This window comes from Aythya marila, assembly GCF_965140915.1.
Source record: "Aythya marila genome assembly, chromosome: 3".
In the NCBI taxonomy this organism is placed as follows: domain Eukaryota; kingdom Metazoa; phylum Chordata; class Aves; order Anseriformes; family Anatidae; genus Aythya; species Aythya marila.
Window position 1 is genome coordinate 3,354,795 of NC_139044.1, and position 16,542 is coordinate 3,371,336.

Here is a 16,542-nt window from a genome sequence, read left to right on the forward strand (position 1 = left end):
GCAATTTTAAGTAATATTAGTGCCGGAGAAATCTTGCAAGGGCAGTGATGTTCAAGCTTGAGTTATACTGATGAGAGTTTAGCTGGGTGAGCAGGACTTTGCAATACGCTAAGTGAAGATTGAAAGTAAGTCTAGAGGTCACAGTTGACATCTGCTGAGGCTTTAGAGCCTGCTTTAGTGCTCGAGAAACACAGCAACCTGCGGCAAACTCTCCGCGTTAGCATTTCAGAAATGGAATCTGGTCTCCCTTGGGGGTAGCGGGCTGGGAATGCTCTGCAGGTGGTGCTGGATAACCTGCAAAGAGGTAGGAATTAGATCCTGAGCAAGGACAGGTGATCACGTTCATTTTTTAACGTGGAAGTTAGTCCCTGTAGACGACTTTATAGGAGACTGTTGCAGGACCTCCTCTTGCTTGCCTGCCCTGAGAAGGGAGCTGCCTCCAGCACTGTTCACGTGGCTGCTGTTTTCTTCCAGTTCATTTAGGCACGCTTTTGGCCCCCAAAACTTTGTGTGCACTGACCCACAGGATCTCTGGGGACAGAAGCGGGGCTCAGGCCGAAGGGTCAGGCAGGTAATGGGGTGCTTTGGGGTGGCTGCTGTGCTTGTAGGGTGCTTCTGGCTACTGTCCCAGAGCAAGGTGCAAAAGATTAAAAGGTAACGTGCAAACAGTGTTTTCTCCAGAAAACACATGGAAAGGATGAACGTGTTTTACCAAGCATCCGTCAAATAGCCCAGCAAGCCCCTGCTCAACTGAGCCAAGGGAGCTGATGGAGTACAATCCCCATGGGGTTTCTTCGGGCTGGCTGAACCTCCCGAGGTGCCGCTGACATGCCTTAGGTGTTGTGATGCTGTCTCTTCTCGTGGTGGCCATCAGTGGGAAACGCCAGGTGGCAGCAAGGAACTTCTAGAAATTGGCCTCCCTTCGTGTCAGCGAGCTCAGGCAGAAGCAGTGGGAAATCTTCCCGGGCACCTGATGGCATTTGTTCAAGGCGTGTGCTGTGTCCTGCGTTGCACCAGGCTGTGGAAGGGATTTCCGTGCCAAATGGCCAGGCAGCACTAGCAGTTCACATCGGCCCTAGCACAGCGTTTGCTGCTTCGGTTTCTGTGTAAACGTGCCGTGCCAGTGATCACGCAGTAACCACACATTCTGCACGTCTCCGTCCCTGGACCTACTAATAAATTCAAATTTGGTTCATCGTAGTCCAGAGCAGAAACCACGCTGGTCAAAGTCTCACTAAATACATCCTAAGGAGTGCCCTCAAGAGAAGTAGGATCAGGAGACAGATAATGCTGCCAAGCAGCTGCCTTACCCGTGAAGCCAAAGCTGCAGGTGTAGATGTGTTTTTATCTATCTCCTGCTCTGCAGTGATTAGATCTGGGCTTTGTGGCTCTCTAGGAATTTGAAGCCACTCTGCTGCTCTTTCTGTCTTGTCTTCCCCCATCAGGCTGGACCCAATTAAGGCCGATGAGCCCTGGTATTAGGGGAGAGGAACACTGACTTACCCGCAGAGACCTTTACACACCTTTTCTGTGCAAGTGTCATTGCCGTGGGATGAGCTGTGTAGGCCAGAAAAAAAAACATAAAGGCATTTCAGATACAGATCTTTGGGGAGAGAGAAGTGAACAAAAGAGATTCATGTAGGGTGAGGGCTTCTACTTTTTAATTGCAAAGATCAGATCCAGCAGGCTCTAATTAGCACTCAGGAACACACAGTTAAAAGAATAGCAAGAGATTACGAATTTTAGTGAATTTTACAGTTTTGTAGTCTGAACAAAACAGTAATTGCTATCTGTGTCCTAATTTGCATTTAATAATTCCCAGAGCACAGCACAAACTTCCAGAGAAGATGCCTCCATGTGCAGCAGCACTTTTTAGTAGCAGGATATATAGGCAACTCACTGCGCACGGCAGGGCTGATCTGCTGCTGGGCAGCCCAGCACATCAAGTTGAATCATATCAGGATTCCCCGAGCAATGTTTCAGCAGCTCCTTGTAAATGAGGCTGCAGTGGTGTCCCGGGCACCAGGCCTGCACCTTCCACTGCTGCGGACGATCTGCTGAAACCTCCTGTGGTTTGTTCCTGCAGAGAAGGTGTTTGGTTTGCACTTCTCATTTAAAAGAGCGAATACATAAAACATGAGCTCAGGAAGCTCTTCAAGTCTTCCCTCTCGCTTGCTTTGTAAATTTGACCGAACGCGGATTTCTGTGCAGAGGAACACCGTGCTGCATAGCCATGTTGTCAGGTAAAAATCACACCATGAGGGCTAGTCCCACCTGGGGCACTCCTGCTGCTACCCTTCCCATTTAGTGATAGCCAGCCCTGGGAAGGGAAATGGGTATTTCCTTGGAAATAAAAACTCTGCAGAAATTGTGAAATTACTGTGTGAAATTATTACACGTTTTTATTTTGCTAATGCAAATCCTGTGTTCTCTTAAATCAAAGAGTGAGGTTTCAGGAGAAGGTGAAGGAGCCCATAATACTCAGAGACATCAGTCTGGCTAAAAAAAACACACTTTATGTGTGTGGGGCCAGCAATGCCCAATTTCCATGAAGTACTCTGCAACTTCCTCACCCTTTTAGGGCAGTGGGCCAGAGGCATTTTACAGATGGCCACTCAGCACTGGGTGCAGGGCGATTTCTCCCCCTGTGCCTTGGTGGCTCCTTCCCCACCAGTGTGGTCAGTAGGTAGAACAGAAGTCGAAACATAGTTAAAATTGCTTCTTAGAAATTGTCAGTCTGTCAAAATCCTCACTTTGAGCTTTAATGTGTGCATCTGACGAGGTACCAAAAAAAAAAAAGAAGAAAATGGGGATCTACCAAAGGAAGTTGGCTCAGACTAGGACCAGAGCAAGAAGTGAGGAGGGGTCCGTGTTGCTGCCCCACTCTTCGTCTCCTGCCCCCTGCACTTGAATCGTGGCTGAGGAGAGGGAGCTGTGGCACAGAGCGTCCTTCCCACGTCTCGCCCATAGCACTTCAGTAATCCAGGCACAAAGCAGTTTGCAAGTCCAGGTTTTTGAGGTACCTGATAGAGGCACCAGAGCTGCATTGCTTTCTATTGACTGTCCTTAATTGTGTCATTTTTTTTCCCTGGACAGAAACCTGTTCAGGGAACGCACAGCTCTGCACGAGGCAAACTTTGGTCCTGGTTCATGTCACGACCTGGTAGCATGCTTCTACCTTAGTGTCACAAGACAGAAGCAGAGCTGTGTTTCGTGGAGGACAGGGCTTCTCTAACCTAGAGCATCGCCTTCTTCCTGCCATAATGCTCCCAGATTTGCTCTGAGTTTCACAGCCTCTAGCTGCCTCTGAAGTCAGCCTGGGTGGGAAGCTGTGGGATGCCAGAGCACAACTACAGCTTGGGAAATCTTCCTCAATTAGCTTTGCACCTTCCTCTGAAAAAAAAAAAAAATAAATAATAACTGGCACGGATCCCCTGGCACATGACGTGGCTTTGAAGGAGGGAGAACTGAGATACCCGGTCCTGCTGGTGCTCTGCAGTAGGGCTGCCCATAGGCTTTCCAAGTGAGCAGCCTTTTGCTTTTCCTGCCAGAAGACATTGATTTGACAAAATAGAGAAGTTTTGCACCAGTGAAAGGATTTTATCCAAAACAGAATCAAAAATCTACAGCCTTTGGTATGGCTTTCTGGCTTAGCAGATCCACTGCGTACAGTATCATGCCAAAATGATTTCCAAAGACATTTAGATGTAGAGCTTAGGGAAATGGTTTAGTGGGGACTGTTAGCGTTAGGTCAGAGGTTGGACTCGATGATCTTGAGGTCTCTTCCAACCTAGAAATTCTGTGATTCTGTGATTCTGTGATCAGCTTTAGGAAGATGCAGCGCTCTTAAGGGGGCAGTTGAAATTCCTGCAATTAATGTTTCTGAGGAATTTCAGCTTCTGGATTGTGCTGTTTTTTTTTTTTCACTCCGTGTTAGGTTAAAAGAAAATTTTGAATCATCAGAAGAAGCCATATGAAGTAGAAATCCTGAGATTTTCAGAATCTGAAATTTCTCCTCTCCCTGTGAACCACTTGTATATCTCGTAAGTCGTAGATAACACTAAGTTTCTCACTCAAACTAAGCTTTAAAATCGCATTTCACTCTCATTTCTTTTATGTCTGATGGCTCTTGGTACCCGTACTAGATAGAAAATCTCATGTATTTGGTGTGTTATAAGTAGACCCAAGTAATTATTTTTGATGTTAAGTATTCTCCAGTAACAATCCAAATGACATATAATGACCGTGTTTGTATAATAAAAAAAAAAAAAAAGAAAACTTACTAGAACGTAGATATTTCAGCGGAATTTTAGAACTGAATGTTTTGTTAAAGTTGCTATATTTTAACACGTCAAACAAATTACCAGCGAATGTGATTATAATGAAATGTTGCTCCTGTTGTTATGGCAACTAACTTGGAAAACCACTGTGAGGGCTGACAAACTGCACAGCGCCGTTTTGGTTGGGCTTTTCTATCGTTTTCCATCATTTTGCTTTTGAAGAATTTCAAGCAGCTGTCACGAGTGGTGTTGCTGAGATCATTATACTTGTCTCGAACCTTGAGCTATACCTTTATTTTGCTCCATTGAGTAATGTATATTTTCCAGGCTGAATAAATTTCACTTCTACGTTCCCAACCCTTCCAATAATTAGCGAGTGGCCGTGCCAACATTTTCCCAGCGTCGTACCTCTCCCGTGCTGTTGGCAGCAGCAGGGTAATTGAGGTGATGCTGTTGCACCTACGCCATGTGTTGGAACAAGCTCAGCTCTCTCCTGTGCAGGTTTTGTTGGGCAGCAGCAAAAAACTCTCGGCGATGCCCGTGCTTGCTTAGGAACGTGACTGCAGCGTCCTTGGGATTGTCTCAAGGGTCCCAGCGTGGCTGGCGTCCAGCGATGGCATTGAGTCAGCTCTGGAAACCAGCACATCACGGACATGGCACCTACCCTCGCAGCTAGGGAAGTGTCGCCTGCCTGGTGTCACCGGCTGGTGAGGTGCCACCACCAGCAGGTTGTGACGGTGTGGAGAGGTCCACGGGCTCCAGCTCTACAGGCTGACTGTTTTAAAGCTGTCTCGGTGCCCCGGTCCCACACCATGGGGCTTGGAGAAGTGGATGTGGGGTGACTGAAAAGCCTGGGGCTCCTCAGGGTGGAGAGGGCAGGGCTGTGAGCAGGGCTCACGCAGTCCTGAACGCGGTGGGCGAGGTGAAGGATGAGCCACGGCCCGCCTCGTCCTGCCGCAGTGGGAGTACACAGCCAGGAGGAAAGGGGCTGCAGGCAGACATGGCAGTGCTGTACTGGTGTGTAGGGAAATTCAGCAACCTGTTGTCACATTTTATTTTTCTTTTCTTTTTTTTTTTTTTTTTTATGTACAGAGGGTGAAAATATATAGTATTGGGAAGGAATTAATAACAGAAATGAAATAAACTTTGAGGCTTCCAGGTGTAAACCAACCTTGAAAGGGCAGGCTTCAGGAAGAAGCATCCCGCTGTACTTCCCTGTCTGTTATGTGTTTTTGTGCCTAACTCTGAGCGGTCGCTGCTCTATGGACAGGCTGTAGGTCAAAGCTGGAACAGATCCCATAGGACGGGAAGCAGCTGCCCAAACGCAGCACTGGTGTTTCACCTGCCCAGCTCGCAGCATCGCTGCTTCTCACTGAGGATGAAGTGTGGCCATCCTACAGCCAGCAGGTGGCTTTTGGCACCGGGCCACGTCTCAGGATCCAAAGCAGCAAATATACCCAATAGTCCCCTTCACAGAACAACATAGTTGTGTGGCTGCAGGAGGCTCCTGCAGCGGTGGTGAGAGCAGCTGGCAGCAAAAGGGAGAGCCCTGGGGGCAGCCTCTGGTGAGGGGGGGGCTGCCAGCTCCGTGGAGAGGTAACTCAAAGCCGGGGCCAGCATGTAGGGGACAAGACATCAGTTTCCTAACCCTTGTACTTTTGCCACCCCTCAAGACAGCAGCTCAGGGTCCAAATTTAGCTGTCCACTTCATGTCAGCTGCTGGCAAAAGGAGGTTTTTGCTGCATGCTCACAACCGTCTCCAGGAGTCAGGAGGGTCTCCAGCTGTTTAGAGCTCTGCCAAGTCTGAGCTCTCACAAGTGCAGATCAAAGGCAGGCCCTTGACACTTCTTGTACCCTTGGCTGCAGCTATAAAACTCTGTTACTTCCCAGGAAAGATGGAGTTTTCTGTCTGACATGATGACGGGGATCAGTTTTCTCCCCAAGGTAGTGCAGTTCACATTTGCTTATGCCACGGAGTAAAATGTGCTATCATGAACACAACTTCAAGTACTTCAAAGGCTTGTGAAGTTGCAAGAATTTATCTTCTTGCAACACAAGAAGATAAATTACCAGCGTTTCCATCACATACATTGCTTTTACCAGCTGTGCAACGTGCCTCTTTCCTTTAGAAAAAAAACGATTTTCAGATATGCATAGGATGTGCTTTTATTTTACATATAATGAAAATGCGGGGATAAGCTAACTACAAGCAAAACCAGAATTTAGATTGGCTCTTTATAAGGTGACATTTTCCTAAAACGACTTTCCTTCTCCCACCCTGTGCGTTACAGAGACTTTAAATCCTTGTTGACTTCAGAAACCGCAGCTCCTGAAGGACAAAGGCTGCTATATTCTTAGCAGCTGTGTAAAGTGTAGTAGTTTTAAAGACAATAAATGCAAGGTCATATGAGGGCAAAACAGTTAATTACCCGCTTCATTATTGTCAAGGTTAATACCGTATTTGAGCGCAGAAGCTGTTTTTCATCTGCTCTTGGAAACGAGGCAAGGCAGCGGCTCTCGCAGACAGATCCATTATGGCTTATCACTGCAGGACAGAGCGCTACGGCGGCGCCGTGAAGGATGTCTGCTGTCACCCGCACCCACAGCACACGCCAAACCTGTCCGGAGAGCGCTGGAAATGAGCTGAGAGCTGCAGAGTGCCGGCTTGAATTCACGGAGATTGCGTCCCATTGATTTTAGTGGGGGACGGCAGCATAAAACTCCCCAGCGCTCCTCGGTCTGGTGTAGCATCGAACCACCCCAACTGCACAGCGCCTTGAAAACGCCTTTTAATGACCACGGGGTATCGACTGTAACAGAGCCCGTCTTCCCAGGGTGGAACCTGCTGCTCCTGCTGTAGGGTTTGATTTCTGTTTGTCGTGCATGCCCGGGTACTGTGCAGGTTTCCATTACATGATCCCCGGCAGTCACCGACAAAGGCCTCGGAAATCTCAGCGGATCGACCTCTCTGCACACGATGCCTTGCTTTTAACCATCCGCTTTACCTGCCGCGGCTTCAAAAATTTTCCAAGCTTAAAAATCTGAAGAGCAGCGAGGGGCAAAAAGAACAACAACAACAAAAAAATAAATACACAAAACAACCATTTTCTATCTAAATTCAGGTGAGGAAAAACAGAATTCTCTGTTGATGTGGAAACAGGCACTGTCTCTTTCCGTTTATAAACCCTTTAAAATTGTGAAAACTGGTCACCATTTCTGTGGTATTAATACCAGGAAAATCCGTGTTTACATCCCTTTCGATAGAGCCTGCTTTTTCTGCTAGATTTTCTTTCCAGCTTTTTTTCAAGGTTTTGCTTTTTAAGCTAGAGCTCGTATTTTCCATCTTCTGTGATTTCTGCTGTTGTGTTTCAGTCCCAGGAGCTTTTCCCCCTGCTTGCTAGTGCAGCACAGCGCCTGGCAGCGCCCTGACCGTACTCCCGAGTCCCCGAGGGAGCAGTGTCAGCAATTCAGGCTGCCCATTGTCCATCCACCGAAGTCACACCTTCAAACCTGGGTACTTCTGACTAACGTTAGGCTTTCAGGTTTGGAAATTTGGGCCATAATTATGGCAGTTTGTCAATCTCTGCCTTGTTTCTGCAGAGGAAAGCTGCAGTGTGCTGTGAGCCCCCAGCACGCCTTCTCTGGAGCAAATGACTTCAGGAGGGGTTAACATGGCCCAGCCTAAGTGTCATTCTGTAGAAATAGCTCCTTTGCCTTTATTTCCAATTTTTGATTTTCTGTGAGTTTCCTTACAGAGCAATTACCTTTATTAGTCTTATAGCATAATGCCTGCCTTGGGACTTTAATTTGTTTTTTAAGCCTAGTAAATGGCGAAGAATTAACTCTGCCCACCAGGGAGGCACCGTGTTTCACATCTGTGTGTAAACATCCTAACTTCCACTCGGTTAGAAAAATGCTTGACAATATAGAGGACTTCACAGGGTCTCTGTGAAGCACGTCCTTAATTGTCCTATGGATGCAGCAGTTCTTTTGATAACAATAGTGGTAGGTGTTTCCCTAATAAAAACTAACAACAACAAAATAAGCTCAGATAGGCTGTCTGATTTAGCAGTAGGGGAATCTCATCCAGGTGTATTTCCTTTCATAAAAGGGAAGTGCTAAATTTAGAAACAAGCTAAAGCAAATAAACGTAGTGATGATGATGGTGGTGGCGACAATAACGTAGTGATGATAATAGCAATAATAATAATAGCAATGGTAATAATAGAGCACTGACTGTTCTGCAGAAAACATCCATCACCTTAAGATCACGCTTCCTTTCTGGTTTTTCAACAAATGACTTTTACACCCTAGTTTACGGTAATAACGTCAGTGGTGTGTTTTTAGCACCAGCAGGGTTTGTGCTTTCAGATTTCAGGCAGAACTGCCAAGGCATTAATGAAGATTTGCAGCACCCTTCAGGGGCAGGTACGTTTTATCCTCCGTTTGCACTGAAGGGCGGTGCTTATACAATGAAGCGGCGCCAAGGATTATCATCAGGCACTGAAATTAAATACTCTGTGCTATTCAGCTGCTCCAGCCCCTCACTTGGACCAGGTAGCATCCTCCTCAACCGACCCTGGGCACAGTCAGCACCAGGCAGAGACTTCTCCCCAAGCCACTGATGTTGCTTCAGAGGCTGAGAGCGTTCAGCAGCATGGACCCAGGCCAGTGCCCACAAACCAGCTCAGCCCTGGGGGCTGGTCCCATCACCTCTCATTTCCTAGTGGAGAGGAGCCTGAAGCAAACAGAAAATTCAGACGTTGTTCTTGGAAGTCAGTGTTCTTCGGTGGTTGTTCTCAAAGCGCTGGGAGAAAACAGGGGGGGTTAAATCTTCATTTCCCTAACTTCATCAGTCAGGGCTAGGTGACACTGAGGTCACAAAGACTTCTTCATAGACTGGAGATTTGGTGGCAGATGCTCTTCTTAGAAAACCAAAATTCCTTTTTTTTTTTTTTTTTATATCTTCATGATCAAAACGGTGGCTTCCATTTTGCAGAAAATCCCTAAACTGCAGGGTTCTGTCTTTGATCAATTCCCCAACACCTAAACCTTCAACTTCATTCTTCTAAAATTCCTTCTGACATGGGCTCGGATACCTGTTTGTGATTCTTCCACCCCCCCACATCCCATACACATCTGAATTCAAAAAAAAAACTGCTTCAGCAGAGCATCTGCTTGGAGGAGAGGAGGGAAAGTCCCCTTTCCAATAACTGCAGGGGCCATTCTGCTCCCAGGGGCTCCCTCTGGCTCCGAGGTCCTTTTGTGCAGGCACAATGCAGGTTGCTCCAGGAAGGCTCTCCTTTGTGAAGGCTAGTCCCACGGAGATCATTACATTGGCATTTTTACTCCTTGGCATGGATTTACACCGGGGAAGCAAGGTGGCAGTTGGGTATTTCAATCTTGTTTTCAATTATAAGCATTTCATTGTTGAGTGTGCTGTTTTATTACGTGATAATTAAATATGAATGATCGCGCATTCATCCTGCCAAAGCGGCTGTAGCCTAACAAAACCAATTCCTCTTGTCTCGCTGAATGGCTTCGGAGGCGAAAGGAGTGATCTATTTGCTGCTCCTGATTTTTTTTTTCTGTCCCATTGTTTCAGTATCGCCAGCTTCAAAATAGCAAATCAGGCAAGTAATTACGGGCATAAATCAGAGGAGGGATCAATGGGAGGTCAGCACTGCTTTGCTCATAGCCCGGCTTTTCTCAGCTGTCTTTTTCTGAACAATAGAAGTATGTTGCTGTTAATTTCATGGAGACGGGGCAAAGCAGGGCTTAAAGAGGTGTGGGGAAGAGAGGCAGACACCACAAAAGACAAAATTTGCCCTGTCACGTCTTCTGATTGCATTGCGAACCTCTCCTGGGCGGAAAATGAGCAAAGAGGTGAAGAGCAGGATGCTGCCCAAAGAGGGAGGTACTGCTAGGCCCGCACATGCCCTTTTTGGAGCACCATTCATACTCCCCTGCCTCTGCTGGGGATAGTCAGGGCTCTAAAAAAACAAGTCACTGCTACAGGGGTAAGTCTGCTGGCTGAAAATCAAAGCCTTCCACGTCAGCTAAATGCAGTGTGATGAAAAGATACGACTCGGACTGTGTTTGCCTTTCTGGCCATCAACACAGCCACCTCTCCGGAGTATCTCACTGTGAGCTTTGACCCGATTAAAGCAATTACCATCCTTTTTCTGCTGAGCCCTTCCCCACGGCCCTCTGCCCCTGCCCCTGGTCATCACATGTCATCAGCCTGCTTTGCATGGAAACATTTCCTTGTAGACCCCGGTCCTGCACAGCCACCTTTCACAGACATTTCTTTGTTTTAGCCCTTCGGTGCTGCTCCCCCAGCTTTGGGTCAGGTTTTACAGGGACGTATTTCTGCTAACACCGTCTCTGCCAGTGTCACAGTGCTGGCGGGGCAGTGGCCAGGCTGGGCACCACGCTCGGCGTCCAGCACAGCACGGGCAGCACGGGCAGGCTGCAGCTCACAGGGGGACACCTCCTGGGGATGAACGGCCACAGGGACTCTGCTTAAAAACCAGGCGAGTTAAGGGAGATACAACCTTCGATATTTAGCCAAAGCGAATCAGATAAGCAAATCTGTTTTCACTAGAACCATGCTGATTTATGGCCCCGGCCCTTAATCTGTACATCTCATTCTCGCAGAGTGTTTATAAACATGACGCAGCACTCGATGGGAGTCAGCTGCTGAAAAATGGATGCGATCGCTGCTTACGGTCTTCAGATGGTGCTAGCTAAAAATAGTCGGGCTTTCTTGAGGGAGGGCTGCAGCCGAGCACTGCTCGCTTCCCAGCCCAACAGGAAGACGGCTGCTTCGGTCCGAGCTGAGAAGTGCTGGGCAGGGGGCAGGGGGCGGTTTGCAGTATCAAGACACAACCAAGGCCAGCACCCCATGGCATGCATCATGTGGATGTCCCAAAGCCATGGTCCTGCACAGGGATTTCCGCGTGCATTGGGAGGAGGCATAGGTAAGTATTATTTTTCCGTCCTCCCCATGTGTCTCTAAGTCGATGAAGAAGCAATCCCTGGTGGTAATTCTGGCACACAGGAATGTAAAAAAAAAAAAAGACGTGTTCACTATGCTACTTTCCACTCCAGCAGTTAGCTAAATATGTAGAAGTTAACACTGAATGATATTTTTTAGCTTATCCATACTTGGCAAATCAGACTCAGCCTTCCAGCTTGCCTTGATGCGGACAACTGGATAACAGCAAATTTCGTCACACCAAGTTTTTAAAACACAAGTTTTGTGTCTCTGCTGTTCGCTGCTGAACACCCACCTCTTAAATTGAGCTTTTTTAAGAGTGTCTTGGAGTTGTACGGTAACTCTCAGCTTATGGTGGACACTGACTTTGACCCTTTTGTTTCTGCATTTCTGCATGTCCTATTGTAAGTATTTTTTTTTCTGGCAATGGTTTATGGTGAAGTATGTGACTGGAGAATGTGACATCACTACGTGTATTTCTGGGTGAATCGCGGACTTTTCTGTTGTTTCGTTGGTCAGGTACTAAATGAAAGTCATTTAATCAAAGCAATTTTTTATTCCCAGACTATCGTTCGAGGAAATAAGCCTCGGAAGGATACTTCCATCAACGGCCTGCTGGAAGAGTTTGACAACATCTCCGTGACACGATCCAACTCCCTGCGGAAGGAAAGCCCTCCCACCCACCACCAGGGCAATGCCAACCACGTGCCGAGGCACCAGGAGGAGAACGGGTACCTCACGTATTCCCAGTACTCCAGCGAGTCAGACACGACAACAGACTATGGCGTGGAAAAGTACAGAGACAAGACTCTGTACGGGGAAGAGTTGGACAGGTACTACAAAGGGGGCTATGCCACCAAGCAGAACGGGCACATGATGAAGGTGACTTCCAGGGACATCTATTATTCAGAAGTGACGCCCCTGAAGTCAGACCTCTCCAGGTTCCTCCCAGACTACCAGGCGCAGGTGGAGGCAAAACCCAAACCGCTCGAATACGGAGGCCTAAAGCTGGAGTACCAGAGGATTCCCAGCGGATCCTCGCTGGACTACAGAGACCCCTTCCCTTACACCCTGTCCCGAGCATCGGTGCAGAGCGAGTGCCCCAAGGAGAGGCTGGAGTATGGCGATGGCGACTGGGGGCATAGCCCAGGCAAGGACGACTACGACAAGAGGCCGAAATCATCCTACGTGGACCCGGCGAGCCCTCAGCCAGCGATGAGGCAGAGGTCCAGGTCGGGCTCTGGTCTGCAGGAGCCAGCCATGCCCTATGGAGCAAGCGCGTTTAAAGCACACCAGCAAGGACACTCCTACAGCTCGTACACCTACCCCCGCTTGTCCGAAACTGCAGCAGGCATCCCCAAGGTAACGTTAAGGGCCCTGGTGACAGTGCTACCAGGACAGGGAAATTCCAAAACGGGAATGCAAAAATTTGGGCATGTGCAGAATATTGAGGGCAAGGAGCTGGGCTTGGGCACAAAGTGCCAAATGCGGCTGGTGGCATCCCCAGGAGCTGTGCAGCCATGGTGTGTGTGGTGGGTGTGAAAACTCACCCACTTCCCTTGGGTATCTGAAAGCAGACATCATGGACCAGTGGTTTCAGATCCTGCTCTTCCAAAGTTACTCAAAGAGCAGTTTGGAAGTGCCCAACTTCCATGGGTTTTACCTGGGACTTCCGAAAGTCCCAAGTTCTGCGGCAGTTCTGGTAGCACCAGGAGTTCATGTGCCAACGCAGATCTTGGCAGGAGCTGAAAAATCAGTCTGGTTTGAGTTTCAGACTCTTTTTTGCATTTAAATTGTTACTGCTGACATCTCTGTGCCACTGAGAAAAGCGTTCCTGCTCTGCTGAGGGAGCACAGCCACAAGCCCAGCACGTTTGTGAGGCAGAGGAGCTGCCTGCGGCTCACCCAGCAGTGCCAGCCCCCACAGCCACAAGGCTGACAGGTTTCTGGGTGCATTACAGGGTTTATTAACACTCTGCTGCTAATGAGAGCAGGGGCTTACCCCTCTCTGCTTCATTTTGAAGCAGCGAAATAAAATCACAGTCTCTTCTCTCACCCAACACAGTTGTAGGAAACAACGATGAAAAAAGAAACAGGCTCAGGGTGCAAAAGAGCAGCTCAGATGTGCTACCTACCAGCAGCTCCTCTAGAGATGCTGTGGCCTGCTCAGCCTCCTCCGAGGCACACAAGGAATATCATCCACGAGGCCACCCCACGGGACTTCCCATAGCTGGCTGGTTTGTCCAGCTGAGGGAATAGCTCTTTGCTCACCCGTCCAGGCACCTCGCTCCGATGATGACCCGCTTGGTTATTAGATGGAAAAGCCTTACCAGATGACAGGTGCCTTATTAGATGACATCCACTGTTCCACAAGAGGGGGTTTCCTTTTTTTTCAGTGCAGATCACACTGAGCATTACCAGGTTCCCTTAGCAACAGGCACCGAGATGAGAGTGCGTTTCCCAGGGCTGGAGTGGCCCTGGTGTGCCGGCACGTGCCAGATGTGCTGGGGTTGGCAGTTGTCAAGCGCCACCATCCCTTCTGCTGCTCCGTGCTGATGTGCACAGCACGTTTTTGTCTGGGCTGTCAGCGCTGAGAACCTGGTCCTGGCAGCTTCAGCCCAAGAAGTCGTCCCATAGCCTCATACCAGAGGCATGCACTCAGGCTTTGTCTACTTTGTAATGTCCGAAGTTCTCATCAGCGCCCTGTGGTGAAATGAAAAAATGAAACAATGCTTTTTTTTTTCTTTTTTTTTTTTCCCAGATTTCATCAAAGCACAAATCTGGCCTTTTGAGTTTGAGGGTAAATTATGGGGGGGGGGAGGAGAAAAGTGACCACATCTCCTCCTGCGCGTTTTCTGGGCTTGGGCTGTGGTGAGAGGGCTGCGGGTGTGCAGTTACCTGTGTGCAGGGGTGAGGAGTTAAAGCACGAGTTCTGGGAAAAAAAAAAAAGATTCACAAGATTCATTGTGAGCTGTTTCTCCCCTTAGAGCACCAAAAACACTCCTACGGGCTCGGTACAGTGAAACTGGATGATTCACTGCTAGATGCAGCAGTTTCAGTCCCCAAACACATCCGCAGCTCCGGGGAGCGAACGGCAGCTCCGTGCCTCGGCTGATTGTTGAGGAGGCTTCTTTTCGAGGAGGCATTAGTAAGATAATGGTTCATTAAATGGGTTTACGAAATGAGAATCAGGGCTCAGATCAGATATTGTACAAATGAGATTGGCTTTAAAGAAGAATTAAAAGGGGAAAAAGACATAAGCGCTGAAAAAGTCTGCAGGCACAGCTGTGTGGCTTCAAAACGCATTGAACAAAAGGGAGTCACCTCAGTACTGCCACAATCCCAAACCCATCCCACCAAGTCTGCGTACTGCACGAAGGTCTCCTCCTATTTCTGGGCAGCCTGTAGTGCAGGTTTCTCCTCCACCCTCCACTTCAACCCAGGCCCTTTTGAACTGCACCCTGTTACTTTGAAGCTCCTTTGCCATCACTTTTTTTGCAGTGGTTCCCCGTGACCCTTTCGTGTCCCTCCTGCCAGGGGCCGTGGTTCCTGCTCTCCCTGTCTTTGCCCCATCGCGCCGCACCAGGGCAGAGGTCTCGCTCTCACCTGGCCACAGCTCAGCGCTGCTCTTGCCCTGCTGTGTTTTGCAGGCACTCTGCACCAGCAGGATGTTTCCAGCCCAGTGGAGGCAGAACCAGGAGCCCTCTCCTTTTTTCTCGATTTTTCCATTCATGTGTCAGGAGCTTCCCACAAGCACCGCCATGCGTGGAACAGGGAGTCTCCAAGATTTCCAGCGGCAGCTCGGTAGAGACGAGCCTTTTCCCTTGCTACCTCCATGTGATTTACAGTCCGTCCCTTCCACACCTTTCATTCCAGCAAGCCGAAACCTAATCCAAGTGAAATCTTATTTTCCATTTACCGACAGGCAACCCCGTCTCGCCAGGGGCTGCCTGCCCCCGGGGAAGGAGCTGGCTCTGGCTTCAGTGCTGTGGCTGCCGTCACCACCGCAGCCCATTGTGCCAGCACTCGCGCTTTCAGCGACTGCAGATCACCCAGGATGGGGGCTGCTGTCATCAGCCTGGGAGCTACCCTGAGTTTGCACACGGCATTATTTCCACCTTTAGCAGCAAAAATTGCCTGCTGCAGGGAGCTGGGTGGTGCTGCGAGGCAGCCAAGTGACCCGCGCGGAGCAGCAGGGCATCGCCGTGCGCTGCGGAGCTGTGATGGATGGCGTGTCACAGCCTCATCTGCCCCCTTGACCTGCTGGTGCAGGAGAGCAGGGCTGCTTTTTTCTCTCCTTTGTAGTATTTAAAGGCTTTCCTTTCAGCAGGTAATTGTGTGCAGTAGCAGAATGGAATTATTAGTGGAATAAGGGTGGTCAGGTTTGCCCTGATGCGAAGAACTGCATACGGATACAGCCCGGGAGGAGAGGTGGGGCTGAGTTGGTCACTCGTGCTCCTGTTTTTTTGTAGGATTGCTTGGCATTCAGGTATTGCCTGGGTTTACCTTGTGCTGCAAGCTGGTTATCAAATGCTAACTTCACAAAGCTTTCGATAATTTGGAGAAAGACCGCTCGGCCCCGGAGTTTGCCTTTTACTATGTCAGCGCAGGGCATGCTCAGTTCCTTGGTACGGATTTATCTAGCTTGAATTTCTAGACTGGGCTTTCCCCTTCTGAATTTTAAAAATAGGTTTTTTTACAGTCTAATCGCTAATTCAGGTGGCTCTGTGTACGGAGATCTACAGGACGGATGGGGTAACCCAAGCTCCCCTCCCTGCCCTGAAGCACCGGAGCAATTCTCGGTGTTAATCAGCTTGGCGGCCGCAATGCCCTGCGTGCAGTTCGTGGTGCCCTGACCCCCTTCTATCCACAGCTCTCCGCGTGACGGAGGAAGCGCGAGGATGCCCCGAACCACCTGCACGTGCTGTCACACCAGTGCAGCCTCCCGGCCGTGTGGCTGGGAGCTGTGGCTGCGGCAGGAGGGAACCTAGAGGGCAGCCCCGGTGCCGAGGCCTCCCCCTTCCCGCTGAGGAAGAGGCACGAGGAAGAGGCGAGCACTCTCCCCGCACCCAGGCTGGAAACTCCTCCTCGCTGCGCAGCGGGGCGCGGTGATAAATGGATGCTGCGGCAGATTTTTTTTTTTTTTTCTTTTCCCCTTTTTTTTTTTTTTTTTTTTTTTTGCAGTCGTAGCATAAAACGGTCAAACGATGTTCCACCGCAGAATTCAATTTCACAGTTCAGTTGGGTCCTTGATTACACTGCC

At 49.0% G+C, this 16,542-nt stretch overlaps 1 protein-coding gene across 3 annotated transcripts in view; it reads left to right on the top strand.

The window, feature by feature from the left end:
• The window catches only part of PAK5 (p21 (RAC1) activated kinase 5), an 82,438-nt gene that overhangs the window by 51,136 nt on the left and 14,760 nt on the right, over window positions 1–16,542 (top strand). For all 3 annotated transcript variants that reach the window (XM_082757575.1, XM_082757576.1, XM_082757577.1), the window contains one exon: window positions 11,845–12,642. In XM_082757575.1, coding sequence (XP_082613701.1) covers window positions 11,845–12,642 — 798 coding nt within the window. The remainder of the gene's footprint in view (window positions 1–11,844; window positions 12,643–16,542) is intronic.